This window comes from Mustelus asterias, chromosome 8, assembly GCF_964213995.1.
Source record: "Mustelus asterias chromosome 8, sMusAst1.hap1.1, whole genome shotgun sequence".
Taxonomy (NCBI): Eukaryota; Metazoa; Chordata; class Chondrichthyes; order Carcharhiniformes; family Triakidae; genus Mustelus; species Mustelus asterias.
The window spans coordinates 73,730,265-73,745,531 of record NC_135808.1 but is presented as its reverse complement, the minus strand read 5'-3'; the positions used below and the strand labels follow the sequence as shown (position 1 = coordinate 73,745,531).

The 15,267-nt window shown below is 40.9% G+C and overlaps 1 protein-coding gene across 2 annotated transcripts in view; it reads left to right on the top strand.

Moving 5' to 3' along the window:
- kif14 (kinesin family member 14) overlaps nt 1-15,267 on the top strand; it is a 98,669-nt gene that overhangs the window by 71,924 nt on the left and 11,478 nt on the right. For both annotated transcript variants that reach the window (XM_078218184.1, XM_078218185.1), the window contains exons 27-28: nt 1,473-1,592; nt 14,649-14,723. In XM_078218184.1, coding sequence (XP_078074310.1) covers nt 1,473-1,592; nt 14,649-14,723 — 195 coding nt within the window. The remainder of the gene's footprint in view (nt 1-1,472; nt 1,593-14,648; nt 14,724-15,267) is intronic.

Here is a 15,267-nt window from a genome sequence, read left to right as displayed (position 1 = left end):
TGTAATAGACCTAGCATGGAAAACAGAGAGAAGCAGCAGATGGAAGAGATCACACACCATTAATAAAGCTCCATTCGTTTCTAGCCAAAGTGTGTCCTGCTTATCAGGTCTCCAATGCATAACAGAAACCACATAAAAGGACACCAAGCCATCCGAGCTCAGATGAAGATGATAATCATAATAGTTCTGTATAGGCAGGCTAAAGAAGACAGGCTAGATCTAGAAGCTGAGAATTGGCAAATATACGGTTGCTACAGCTGTTTCTCTCACTTGAAGATAACATTGGTGGATCTACACCATCCAGACAATCATGAACATAATTCTGGTTCTGCAGATGTGTACCATTTTCTGGTCAACACTAACTCTGGAACTCAGGTGGGTTGTGTGTTGCTGTAGACTGGGAATCTGGCTAAATCCTAAAAGAAGAGGAGATGAAATTCTTTGAGAAAGATGGTGTTTTGGAGGACTTTGTGACTGATATTGATGACATATAAGCTGAGTGGATTGCCAAACCGATTTGTAAGATCTGTCTGTCTTAATTGTTTCTGCCATTCAATGTGTGATATCTAGTTTATAATTGACCACTATTTAATTATAGGTGGTTGTCCAAGGTAGTGTTTGCTTTGTTTGACTCCAAAAATTTTGTTTAAATCATGAAATCTTGTGGTTACATTTTTTCAGTAAATCATTGGGATCTTGGATTTCTACTCTTTACATAAAAATTTACTGGGCTTGGTGACATCATGACAACAATTTCTCATTCCCTGTTTCAGTCTGAAAGACGTGCTGGTTAGGTGCATTGGCCGTGCTAAATTCTCCCTCAGTGTACCCGAACGGGCGCCGTAGTGTGGCGATTAGGAAATTTTCACAGTAACCTCATTGCAGTGTTAATGTAAACCTATGTGTGACACTACTAATTAAACTTAAACAGTGCTCCAACTTTGGGCTTTAGTGCATCCCTTCTCATCTACCTGAGCATTAATAGTACAGCCTTCAGCTACCTTGGTCCTACGATTGGCTCCTAATCCCAATACTCCTCTGCATTTTTGAGAACTTTTAGGTCAAGATTTTGGTTATATTCCTCAACAGTTTCACTATAGTCTGGCATTCAATCATTTATCCCTTTTTCTCTACCCCACACTAGGTCAAGTGGTCAAGGAACTGGGTCTTCTAATTGAAAAAGGAATAACTGGGGGAGAAAAGCATAATACATACAAATGTGTTTGTTGATTACAGAGAATCATATTGTTAGTTACTTCCAAGAAATCTTGAATGCAAGGGGCAACTTTACACTTCATTAGTTTGTAGTGTAGAATCTGGCAGCACTGAACTGTTTCTGTTACAACGCAAAATGTAATTTCTATGAAATAAAGTTCATTACTGGACTCGGCTATCTAAATAACTGACTTCCAAATAATTTGTCTCTCTTATTTTGATACTGAGTTTGGATTATGTTCCAAATGTTTTCACAGAGGAGTGTTATGTCCTGTCTTTTTGAGGGAGCAGAATCTGGAATGGAGAGCCTCCTAGATGCTGGCCTAAAAACTATAAAGGAACATCAAAAGTTGCTGCAAGGACCATCAAAGACAGAGGTAATCTGACTGTTTAAAACTCACCAGGTGGTGTTTAGTGTGCAAAATATAATGGGCTGGACTAACAGATATATTATTTCAATAATTACTTTGCTTCACATGACTATTGATGACCAAATTCCATTTTGAGTTCTGGCATTTTTCTTTCATTTCTACTTGACAATCAGGCTTCAATGCAGCAAAATCTATGCTATAAATCCACCCATGGTATTTCTGAATATATTGGTTTATGCTGAATGCTATCTAAGTTTGAAAAATGAGAAGTTCAAATATTGAAATGTTGTCTTGAATTAATAAACATAAGTGAGATTTCAAGCCATCGTGTGTCACTCATGGCAAGTCTTTTGATATGCTACACAAAACACTAAAATGAAAAAAATAGAATGGACGTTTATACATGTAATATATTAAATGGAGTTTTATTGGCGTTTTACACAACGCCTTATTGCACCAAACATGCCATAAAATGCCACTGCCAGTTCCCCTTTCCCCATTGGCTTGTTGGTGACTATGTTAAAGATAAATTGACTTTCTAAATCATTTTGGGAAAATCAAAACTATATTTGTACAGAAGTTTATCCTGGGATGGGCCAAGTAAAAGATGTTCCATCTTGGATCATGATTGAGGTATTCGTTTGTTTCAAATAATTTCGATATACATGCTAAAATATTTGAGATTATTCATTTATAACAACTCCGTAACCACTTTTACCTGGCTTGTAATTTTCACCATCGTTTTCTCACCTATAACTGCTGGGCTGTATTAAAATATTTACAAGTTGAAACTGTTCGTTTGTGCCTCAGAAAGGTAGATATAATTTTCCAAAAGTTGTTTGTCACCTTAAATGTATAGTAGCATGAAGTAAACAGAAGATCTCAAGTGACGAGTAACATGACTGAGTACCATAAGGTAATTCGCATATCTACTGTCACCAGCAGGCCTCCAGGCAACTGCTTTGTTGCATGGCAACACCGATCTTTTCTCTTGGTAAATATAGAATGATGCATATAAGAACTTTGAAAAAATTATTGTACGTTAATGGAGTTAAGTGCAAGATGATTTGCATTAAGAGCTTCTTTATTTGGGTGTTGTAATGTTACCTTGTGGCATTGATTCTAGCAATAAATGATTTCACTCATCACTTAAGATTTAATTGCCTTCAATGCCATTTGTTTAAGGTGATGAACAACAGCTTTTGGCACAAATGTCTTTTTAGAAGGCCTTAAAAATCAATGCCCTTTCTGTACCCCCTCCAAAATTTCCATTTGCTTGCAAACAAGGCCCTTGTTATCCATGACCTTGGAGATGATTGAGACCATGAACATGGCAGAAACTGATCTCAAGGATGATGACACTGTGCCTCTTTATTGAGGCTTTCCACCTGGTGTACCACCCTCTACCTGCTTTGCCCAAACCAGTGCAGTGGCCCTTATCACCAAATCCCACCTTGGACTTTTCTTCTGCTCCTATTTCACCTTCTGGTCTTTTTGGGCACTTTACCTTGTGCCACATCTCTCTCATCCATTTAAAGTTCTTTTCTATTGCACCCCAACCCATTCCAAGCCCCACATTTGAATTTCTTACTGAATGTCTTTCCTCATTTAGTTTCTGGGGATTTTAATCTCCATCTCAGTTGACCTTGTTCTCTCTTGCAAGTACAGTGATCTCCTTTCCTCCTTTTAACCTCTCATCCATATAAAATCTTGCACTCATTCGTGCCCACATTGGAATTCCATGTGGCTTCCATATTCTCCACATGTCCCTCGGCATTCACATCGTCCATTCTCTCTTCCAACCCCACTTCCTTCTAAATCTACTTTTTAAGGTGAAGGGAGAGACAGAGGAAAGAGAAACTCTTCTAAGTTATTTCCAGCTACACTTTTAACAAACTAACCTTTGATTCTCTCATTATTCTTCTGCTATCGATCTGCTCAATTACTCACTCACTCATGCCTTTGGATGCCCTTGATTCCAGTTTAGACCTTTTCCCATCCTGTCTCCCCCCGAATGACTTGTAAGTATAAGGATGAATATAGTGTTCAAGGGGAATTAAAGAAGGAAATATAAAAGCAAGGGAAGTATAAGAGACAGGTAGTTAACGTAAAAGTTAATCCAGAAGTCTTCCACAGGCATATAAATAGTAAAGTGTGGTAAAAGGAGGAATTGAGCTGATTAGGGAAAAGGGGGGATTTTTGCATGGAGACAGGGGCAGAGGTATTTAACTATTTCAGATCTGTCTTTACCAGGAATAAGATGCTTGGCAGGTAATGGTGAAAGAAATGCTGGTTCAGACACTTGGGTTTAAAATTGGTAAGGAGGAGGTATTAGATAAGTTGTCTAAATTGAAGTTACAAACATCAGGGCTGGTTGAGATGCATCGGTGGATACTGAGCGAAGTAGGAGTGGAAATTGCAGAGGCACTGGTCCTAATTTTCCAATCTTCCTTGAACTCTGGTGATACAAGATCCTGGAGAATTGCAAGCATTCAAAAAGGATAGAAAGATAAGCACAGGAACAATAGGCCAGTCAGTTTAGCCTCAATGGTCGAAAAGCTTTTAGAAATTATAGTTTGGGACAAAATTAATAGCCACTCGGAAAAATGTGTGTTAATTAAAGAAAGTCAACATGGATTTGTTAAGGGCAAATGATGTTTAACTTGAGTTTTTGAAGAAGTAACAAGGGTTGATGAAGCTAATGTTGATGTGATGTATGTGGACTTTTAAAAGGCATTTGATACAGTACTGTGCAACATCTTTTGAGCCAAGTTATAGCTCATAGAATAAAAGGGACAGTTGCAACATTGATTTGAAATTGAGTCACAGGAAACTGAGCGAAATGGTTACTAGTTTGTTTTTTGGACTGGAGACAGGTTTATAATGGAGTTCCTAGGGATTGGTGTTGGGATTTGTTTTCCTAGTATATATAAATAAAACTAGATATGTAAGGAGATTCTGGACAGGTGCAGAAAAAATAGGGTTGTTGAAGTGGGAGACTTTAATTTCCCTCACATAGACTGGAAATCGCTTAGGGCTGGGGGCCTGGATGGGGAAGAATTTATAAAATGCGTACAGGAAGGCTCTTTGGAACAATATGTTGACAGTCCAACTAGAGAGGGGGCTATACTGGACCTAGTACTGGGGAATGAGCCCGGTCAGGTCATCAAAGTTTCAGTAGGGGAACATGTGGCAAATAGTGATCACAATTCTGTAAACTTTAGGATAGTAATGGAAAAAGATGAGTGTTGTCCTATGGGTATGGTGCTGAATTGGGGGAAGGCTAACTACAGCCGGATTAGGCAGGATTTGATGACTGTTGATTGGGAGAGGCTGTTCGAGGGTAAATGCACATCTGGCATGTGGGAGTCTTTTAAGGAGCAGTTGATAGGACTGCAGGACAGGCATGTGCCTGGAAAGAGGAAGGATAGGAAAGGTAGGATTTGGGAGCTGTGGATAACCAAAGAAATTGTGGGTCTAATCAAAAAGAAAAAAGAGGCATACATGAGGTCCAGGCAGCTAAAAACAGATGGAGCACTGGAGGAATACAGAGAAAGTAGAAAATAACTCAAACAGGGACTTAGAAGGGCAAAAAAGAGGTAACGAAATGTCCATGGCAGACAGGATTAAGGAGAATCCTAAGGCATTTTATACATACGTTAGGAACAAGAGGGTTGTTAGGGAAAGAATTGGACCTCTCGGGGACAAAGGAGGGGAATTATGCTTAGAACCAAAGGAAGTAGGTGAGATCCTAAATGAATACTTTGCATCAGTATTTGCAAGGAGAGGGACATGTTGACTGGTAGTGTCTCAGAGAGATGTGTTGACCCGTTAGAAAAAATCTCAATTACAAGGGAGGAAGTGTTAGGTTTTTTAGCAAACATTAAGACAGACAAATCCCCAGGGCTGGATGGCATCTATCCTAGACTCCTCAGGGAGGAGAGAGATGCAATTGCTGGGCCTCTAACAGAAATCTTTGTCTCTTCACTGGACACCGGTGAGGTCCCAGAGGATTGGAGCATAGCAAATGTGGTCCCGTTATTTAAGAAGGGTAGCAAGGATAACCCGGGTAATTATAGGTTGGTGAGCTTGACGTCCGTGGTAGGGAAGTTGTTGGAGAAGATTCTTAGGATATATGCACATTTAGAACTGAATAATCTCATTAGCGATAGACAGCATGGTTTTGTACGAGGGAGGTCATGCCTCACAAATTTGGTTGAGTTTTTTGAGGAGGTGACAAAAGCGATTGACGAAGGAAGGGCCGTGGATGTCGTCTATATGGATTTTAGTAAAGCGTTTGACAAGGTCCCTCATGGCAGGCTGGTGCAAAAGGTTAAATCTCACGGGATAGAAGGTGAGCTAGCTAGATGGGTGGAGAACTAGCTTAGCCATAGAAGACAGAGGGTAGCAGTGGAGGGGTCTTTTTCCGGTTGGAGGTCTGTGACTAGTGGTGTTCCGCAGGGCTCTGTACTGGGACCTCTGCTGTTTGTGATATATATAAATGATTTGGAGGAAGATGTAGCTGGTGTGATCAGTAAGTTTGCGGACGACACGAAGATTGCTGGAGTTGTGGATAGTGATGAACATTGTCAGAGAATACAGCAGGATATAGATAGGCTGGAACATTGGGCGGAGAAATGGCAGATGGAATTTAACCCAGATAAATGCGAAGTGATGCATTTCGGTAGATCTAATGGAAGGGGGAGCTATACAATAAATGACAGAACCATCAGGAGTATAGACACACAGAGGGACCTGGGTGTACAAGTCCACAGATCCTTAAAGGTGACAGCACAGGTGGAGAGGGTGGTGAAGAAGGCATATGGCATGCTTGCCTTTATTGGACGGGGCATAGAATATAAAAGTTGGCATATGATGTTGCAGTTGTATAGAACGATGGTTAGGCCACATTTGGAATACTGCGTCCAGTTCTCGTCGCCACACTACCAGAAGGCTTTGGAGAGAGTACAGAGAAGGTTTACCAGGATGTTGCCTGGTATGGAGGGTCTTAGCTATGAGGAGAGATTGGGTAAACTGGGGTTGTTCTCCCTGGAAATTCGGAGGATGAGGGGCGACCTAATAGAGGTGTATAAAATTATGAAGGGCATAGATAGAATGAACAGTGGGAAGCTTTTTCCCAGGTCGGAGGTGACGAACACAAGGGTTCACAGGTTCAAGGTGAGGGGGGCAAGGTTCAACACAGATGTCAGGGGGACGTATTTTACACAGGGTGGTGGGGGCCTGGAATGCACTGCCAAGCAAGATGATTGAGGCGGACACGCTGGGATTGTTTAAGACTTATCTAGATAACCACATGAACAGACTGGGAATAGAGGGATACAAAGGAATGGTGTAGTGAGCACACGAGTGGCGCAGGCTTGGAGGGCTGAAGGGCCTGTTCCTGTGCTGCATTGTTCTTTGTTCTTTAGATCTTGATGTACAGGGCACAATTTCAAAATTTGTGTAATTAATGACCATAACAACTATCATAGTTGTATAAATCCTCTGGTTCACTCATGTCCTTTCGGGAAGGAAAGCTGCCATCCTTGCCAAGTCTGACCTGTGTGTGACTCTGAAAGCAATGTGGTTGACTCTGCCTTCTGAAATAGCCTAGCAAGCCGCTCTAAGGGCAATTAGAAATGGAAGAATAAAAGCTGGTCTTGCCAGCTGCACCCAAATCCCACAAGCTTTTTTTAAAAAAGCATTCTGGACTTTATTGCTAGGGGCATAGAATATATAAGTTTTTATTGCTATGTGAGGAGAACAAGATTGGTGAAGATAAATGTAGGTCCCTTACAGTAAGAAACAGGGGAATCTATAATGGGGAACAAAGAAATGGCTGAGCAACTGAATACATATTTTGGTTCTGCCTTCATAAAGGAGGACACAAATGACATCCCAGAAATATTGGGGAACACAGAGTTTAGTGAGAGGGAGCAACTGAAGGAGATCAGTATTAGTAGAAAAATGGTGCTGGGGCAATGATGGGGTTGAAGGCCGATAAATCCCTAGGGCCTGATGATCTACATCCCAGAGGAATGAGGAAGTGGCCTGAGAAGTAGTTGATGCGTTGGTGGTCATACAAAGAACAAAGAACAGTACAGCACAGGAAACAGGCCCTTCGGCCCTCCAAGCCTGTGCCGCTCCTTGGTCCAACTAGACCAATCGTTTGTATCCCTCCATTCCCAGGCTGCTCATGTGACTATCCAGGTAAGTCTTAAACGATGTCAGCGTGCCTGCCTCCACCACCCTACTTGGCAGCGCATTCCAGGTCCCCACCACCCTCTGTGTAAAAAAACATCCCTCTGATATCTGAGTTATACTTCGCCCCTCTCACCTTGAGCCCGTGACCCCTCGTGATCGTCACCTCCGACCTGGGAAAAAGCTTCCCACTGTTCACCCTATCTATACCCTTCATAATCTTGTACACCTCTATTAGATCTCCCCTCATTCTCCGTCTTTCCAGGGAGAACAACCCCAGTTTACCCAATCTCTCCTCATAGCTAAGACCCTCCATACCAGGCAACATCCTGGTAAACCTTCTCTGCACTCTCTCTAATGCCTCCACGTCCTTCTGGTAGTGCGGCGACCAGAACTGGACGCAGTACTCCAAATGTGGCCTAACCAGCGTTCTATACAGCTGCATCATCAGACTCCAGCTTTTATACTCTATACCCCGTCCTATAAAGGCAAGCATACCATATGCCTTCTTCACCACCTTCTCCACCTGTGTTGCCACCTTCAAGGATTTGTGGACTTGCACACCTAGGTCCCTCTGTGTTTCTATACTCCTGATGACTCTGCCATTTATTGTATAACTCCTCCCTACATTATTTCTTCCAAAATGCATCACTTCGCATTTATCCGGATTAAACTCCATCTGCCACCTCTCCGCCCAATTTTCCAGCCTATCTATATCCTGCTGTATTGCCCGACAATGCTCTTCGCTATCCGCAAGTCCAGCCATCTTCGTGTCATCCGCAAACTTGCTGATTACACCAGTTACACCTTCTTCCAAATCATTTATATATATCACAAATAGCAGAGGCCCCAGTACAGAGCCCTGCGGAACACCACTGGTCACAGACCTCCAGCCGGAAAAAGACCCTTCCATCTTTCAAGATTCTATAGATACTGGAACAGTTCCAATATTGAAGGGTAGCTAAAGTAACCCCACTATTTAAAAAGGGAGGTCAAGACAAAACAGGGAATTATAGACCTGTAAGTCTGAAGTCAGTATTTGGGGAAAATTCTAGAATCCATTATTGAAGATTTCATAGTGCACAGTTGGAAAACAGTGGCAGGATTGGATAGAGTCAGAAGCAGAAAATGCTGGAAAATCTCAGCAGGTCTGACAGCATCTGTGGAGAGAGAATAGAACCAATGCTTTGAGTCTTGATGACCCTTCGTCAGAGCTTCGTCAGCTATAAATAGTGGAGTTGATGAGGGAGAGCCAGTGGATGTTGTTTATTTGGACTTTCAGAAGGCTTTTGACAAATCCCACATAAGAGATTAGTGTGTAAAATTAAAGCACATGGGATTGAGGATAGTGTATTGAGATAGATAAAAAACTGGTTGACAAACAGGAAATAGAGTAGCAATAAACGGGTCTTTTTCCAAATGGCAGACAGTGACTCGTAGGGTATCGCAAGGATCATGTTGGGACCCTAGCTATTCACCATGTATATCAATGATTTAGATGAGGGAACTAAATGTAATGTCTCTAAATTTGCAGACAACATAAAGTTGGGTGAACTGAGGAGGATGCAGAGATCCTTTAGTCTGATTTGGACAAGTTGAGTGAGGGGGCAAATGAATGGCAGATGCCATATAATTTGGATAAATGTGAAGTTATCCACTTTGGTCGCCAAAACAGAAAGGCAGATTATGATCTGAATGGCCATAAATTGAGGGGGGGGAATGTGCAATGAGATATGGGTCTCCTCGTACACCAGTCACTGAAGGTAAGCATGCAGGTGCAGCACACAGTAAAAAAGCCAAATCGTATGTTGGCCTTCATAACAAGAGGATTTGCGTACAGGAGAAGGGATGTCTTGATGGAATTATACAGGGTCTTGGTGAGGCCACACCTGGAATACTGTGCAGTTTTGGTCTCCTTATCTGAGGAAGGATGCTCTTACCCCAGAAGGAGCGCAAAGAAGGTTTATCAGACTGATTACTGGGATGGCAGGGCTGAGGTATGAGGAGAGATTGAGTTGGTTAGGATTGTATTTGCTGAATTTCAGAAGAATGAAAGGGATCTCCGAAACCTATAAAATTATAATAGGGCCAGACAGGGTAGATGCAAGAAAGATGGTCCAAATGGTGGGTGTGTCCAGAACCAGGGTCACAGTCTCAGGGTACAGGGTAGATGGTTTAGGACAGAGATGAGGAGAAACCCCTTCAATCAGAGAATGGTCAGCCTGTGAGATTCACTACCATAGAAAGTAGCTGAGGCCAAAAGAAGCAGTTAGACAAAGCACTTGGGGCAAAGGGGATCAAAGGATATGGGATGAAGTCAGGATCAGGCTATTGTGTTAGATTATCAGCCATGATCACAATGAATGGCGGAGCAGGCTTGAAGAACTGAATAGTCTTCACCTACATTTTTGCGTCTGTTTCTAAAACCAAGGCAGTTACGTTGAATTTATATAAAAAATTGGTTTGGTCTCAACTGGAGTATCGCGTCCAGTTCTGGGCAGCACACTTTAGGAAGGATATGAAGGCATTAGAGAGGGTGCAGTAAACATTTGTGAGAATGGTTCCAGTTCAGTAGATTGCAAAAATTAGGACTGTTTTCCTTGAAGAGAAGGTTGAGAGGAAGTTGGATAGAGGTATTTAAAATCATGAGGTGATTGGTCAGGGTAGATGGCAAGAAATTGGTAGAAGTCTAGAGAACCAGAGGGCACAGATGACAAAAGAAGTAGTTGTGACATGAGGAAAACCAATTTCATATAGCAGGTTGTTAGGATTTGAAATATGGCCAAGTGTGGTGGACGCAGGTTCAAACGAGGCGTTCGAGAGAATTGGATTATTATCTGTAAAGGAATAATATGAAGGGTTATGGAGGGAAGGCACTATATAATTGCTCCTTTAGACAGCTACAACAGACATGGTGAGCCAAATGCCCTCCTGTGCTATAACCATTCTGTGATTCTAACTGGTTTAGATATTCTTGGCTGGTTCTGGCTGGATCACATCAAGCAATATTTGGCTATACTCTGCTTTGCCAAAACTGTCCACTCTAAGATTGTCTGGAATTGCAGGATAACCACTTAATGCTTTTCTCCACTAACAATCACGCCTTTCATCTCCATAAAATATAAGGAGCATAAGGACTTGTTAAGGTAGTGAACACCCTGATTTGGCTGCATCTTTCATTCCCTTGCCTACCAAGTCGAGCTTTCCCCAAGATATCCCAGCCCTAACCTTGACCTTGCTTATTTTTCTCTAGTATACTTCATAACTCTCTTCATGCACACTCCAACTTATTTTGTTTTAAAGACTCAGCTCTGGCTATCTCGAACCTATTCTTACTAAACGCTTGACTACCCAGTTTGCCATGCTAGCATGATTGGAAACTCCCTTCTCCCCAGATACTGTTTCCCCCTTGCTTTCAAATCTTCCATCAATCCCTGCTCCTCAAAAGACTCGCCCTTGGTCCCTCTGCCCTTGCATCAACTTTCCCTTCTACAAGCTCCCTTCACTTCAAATCTATGAACATATTGTCACCTCCCAAATCTGTGCTACCTATCCTGAAACTCTATATTTAAACCTTGCCAATCGGGTTTCTGTCCCTGCCAGTCCCCTAAAATGTCCCTGATAAAAGTTACAAATTAAATGCCCTTTGAACAATTGTGGAATGCTTTATCTCCACATCCTTCTTGAGGTGTTGCCTTTGACATGATCAACTGGAGCATCGTTCTCCAGTGCTTCTCCTCCATTTGTTATACCTTGCTTGCTTCCTCTCATAACCTATCCATTCATAGCTGGAGAATCTCCAATGCTTCTCTTCCCACTTCCACACTATCTTTTAGAAATTTGTCCTTGCCGAACACAAATATTGCCATCCACCCAGCTACCCAATCCCACTATTTCTCATCTACAGGTTGTGCCTTGGCAACACTACCTAAAGACATAACGGCCGGTTTCACATTTATGCTTGACAGCACTGAGCTCTACCCAATGGCCACTTCTCTTGACCCCTGACAGTCATTTGGAATTGATAGATTAAATATCGAATCGCCTCTTAGTTTTCACACATTAACCAAATCTAAAATAATATCCAGGAATGGGAAAGATGATTGACCTACTATTTTTCCAAGATCAGTTCCATCATTTTGCAGTATCCCTCAAATTGCTCCCCCTTGAGAAATGCATACAACTTGGATCCTTCATGATAATGTCTTAATTCCCTGGATTTGTTTTGAAAGTTTCTTTCATTGTCTTAAAAATTTTGAAATTGGAGCAACTTGAGGCCTCCTTCTTTCCAAAAATAAAAGACAATTTCCTTTTCCCTGTAACTTTTTTCTCTCTATTACCATGAATTATTTTGTTGCTTCTCTTCAGGCAATAATATCCTACTCATGATAAGTTGGTAAGAATTGCACAGAATACTTAGGTGGAGTCTGATTACTGCCTTATTTTGGTTTGTGGTCTCTCCCTTGGCTAATGCAGCCCAGTAACGTTATTTGTCTTTTTAATGCAGCTAAGTACCATTTGAAGTTGGACTTATTAATTATAGACTTATTAATCTAACTCTAGATCTCTTCCAAATCTGTCAGACTATTTAAGTTATCAGATGCTTTTGTCTCCTTATTTCCATGTTAAATTATCTTGTGCTGAATTTATACTGAATTTCACTTGAACCATAGTCTTTTGATTGCTATATACAATGTCCCCTGCAATAATAGTATCTATTTTTAAAACTAACATAGCAGTTGTGTCCTAAGTCCAATCTTTTAGATACATATTTTGACTTGAAGATATTAAATGCAAAATGGCTGTTATTAGGTAGAATCAGAGAATGGTTACAGTGCAGAAGGCAGCTATTTGGCCCGTTGTGTCGATGATCGCTCTGAAAGAGCAACTCGTCTAGCGCATTGTCACGAACCACATGGATGTTACCTGAGAGGCGTCTCAACTTGAAACACCGGTGCATGGTGGTGTGTGATTTTGTTTTTGAAATGGTTCGAAGGGTCATGTGAAACCCCCAGTGAGAATAACCTGTCTAGTTGTCATGTAACAATTACGAAAGGCTATTTATTAAATGAGAGAAAAGACGAATAGGGCTATAATACTCTATATGATTAACTATAGTTAACTATATGAATTACGAAGCACATGCACAGCTGATATAGAAATTACCTCTTGTTCCAAAATACATATGTGATCCCTGAAATTGTGAAGAGTTTTCTGTTCCCAAACAACATGCAAATTAAATAAATCTATAATCAAATCCAGTTTGTAGTTGGCACACAATACAAGGCAGGTGACCAAGTCTGGGAATCATCTTTTTCTGGTCCAACAAAGATATTTAAACCGCCTTTACAAAGGTTTCTGCACTACCTTTGCTCCAAGACTTCTTGGATGTTAAAATGGCCTCTGCTGTGAGATGTTAAACTGGCATATCGGCTCTTGGATGTTAGACTGCCTTGCCTGCTTCTGCAGGTGCTGGCAATTATACCCTGGTTCATCTTTGATTCGCCCTTCTGTGTATTTGGGCTGTCTGCATCTTTCGCAATCCATGACTCAAAATTAGCATCTGTATACCTCCACTGATCCCTCGGTTGTCGAGGTAAGCTGTTTTCTGATGACAGTGCTATTTGCATCTACTTCTATCTGGACGTCTGCTAATCTTGTTATTGGGAAAGGTTACATCTCACCTTTGAATGCTAGCTACTGCTGTTGCTCGGTGGGTTTTTGACCTATTGCTGAGCAGATCATACCCTATCATTGCTTGTTAAATTCTTGTTCCTGCTGTTACTTGGCAGATCCAAGACAGCATCATGTCACAATTGTTGCTAATACCTCATAACAGCCATTTTGCCATCAATACTCAGAATGAATATGGAATATTTATGATATTGTGGTTTTGTTAAAAACTGTGCTCATCTATATTGTTCAGAAATATCTTGAGCTCATTATTAACATGATTCATTGAAATATGAAATATAACATTAAAAATAAATAATAAACCTTAAAACAGCAAGTGCATCACCAGAAACAGACCACTCAGCCCAACTGTGGTCTATGCGAACATTTATACTCCCCATGAATCTCCTGTTATCTTATTTCATCTAACCTTGTCAGCAATATTTATTTTCTTTCTCCCTTACGTACTTGTCTAGTCTTCCCTTAATTGTATTTGTGCTATTTGTCTCAACCACTCGTAAAAAATACATTCCACATTCTAACCTCCCTTTAGGTAAATATTTCTCTTGACTTCTCGACTGGATTTATTGTATTTACTTGTGACTATTACATTTATTAACTCCAGTATTGGACTCCTCCCACAAGTGGGAACATTTTCTAATGACCTCTCTCCTGTGCCTCTTCTTGAGAGAAGAGTTGTATTTAAACTTTAGATAAGTATATCCTTTCAGTTCTGGTATCACCCATACAATTCTTTATTGCCATGATGTGGAGATGCCGGTGTTGGACTGGAGTAGACACAGTAAGAAGTCTCACAACACCAGGTTAAAGTCCAACAGGTTTATTTGGTAATATGAGCTTTCGGAGTGCTGCTCCTTCATCAGGTGAGTCAACATTACTCACCTGATGAAGGAGCAGCACTCCGAAAGCTCATGTTACCAAATAAACTTGTCGGACTTTAACCTGGTGTTGTGGGATTTCTGACTGATTCTTTATTGCACCTTTTCCAGTGCCTTCTCTTATTATGAAGAATAGAACTGTGTACAACACTCAAGTGTGGCATCACGATACGTTTTGATTGTGTAAACCCAGGAAATGTTCCTGAAATTTAAAAGAAGACAATATATCATATGTGCTGGTTTGTATAGTAAGTGTAGAAAAGAATAACCATTTTCTTTTAACTTTGAGGTATTTGAGAGAATAAAGAAGAGGAGCATGGCCCTGTCAGTGTCAATTCAAAACTATCTCATGGAACTTAAAAAGGTGAGGGCAAAGATCTGTGTTTACTGATTTGATTTGATTTATTATTGTCACATGTATTGGTATACAAAGTATTGTTTCTTGCGTGCTATACGGACGAAACATACCGTTCATAGAGTACATAGGGGAGAAGGAATGGAGAGGGTACAGAAAGTAGTGTTACAGTCATAGCTCGGGTGTAGAGAAAGATCAACTTGCTATAAGGTAGGTCCATTCAAAAGTCTGAGGGCAGCAGGGAAGAAGCTGTTCTTGAGTCGGTCGGTATGTGACCTCAGACTGTTAATTGACACTTCTGTTCCCCATCATTTTTAACCCAAAGGAATAAATAGAACATCCTATTGGGTGATGAGCAGAAATATTTGAGTGGTGTTCTATGTTGTGTGTTATCTGTACCACTTAAGCAGCAAGAAACATTGCACAGAAAAAAAGGCAAAAATGATTGACTTGAGGGATGCATGTGTGTAACATTTCAAGCTCCAATTTATATACTATTAAAATAGTAACCTACTCTCGCTGCAGAAACTATTACACCAGTTATGCTTGTTTT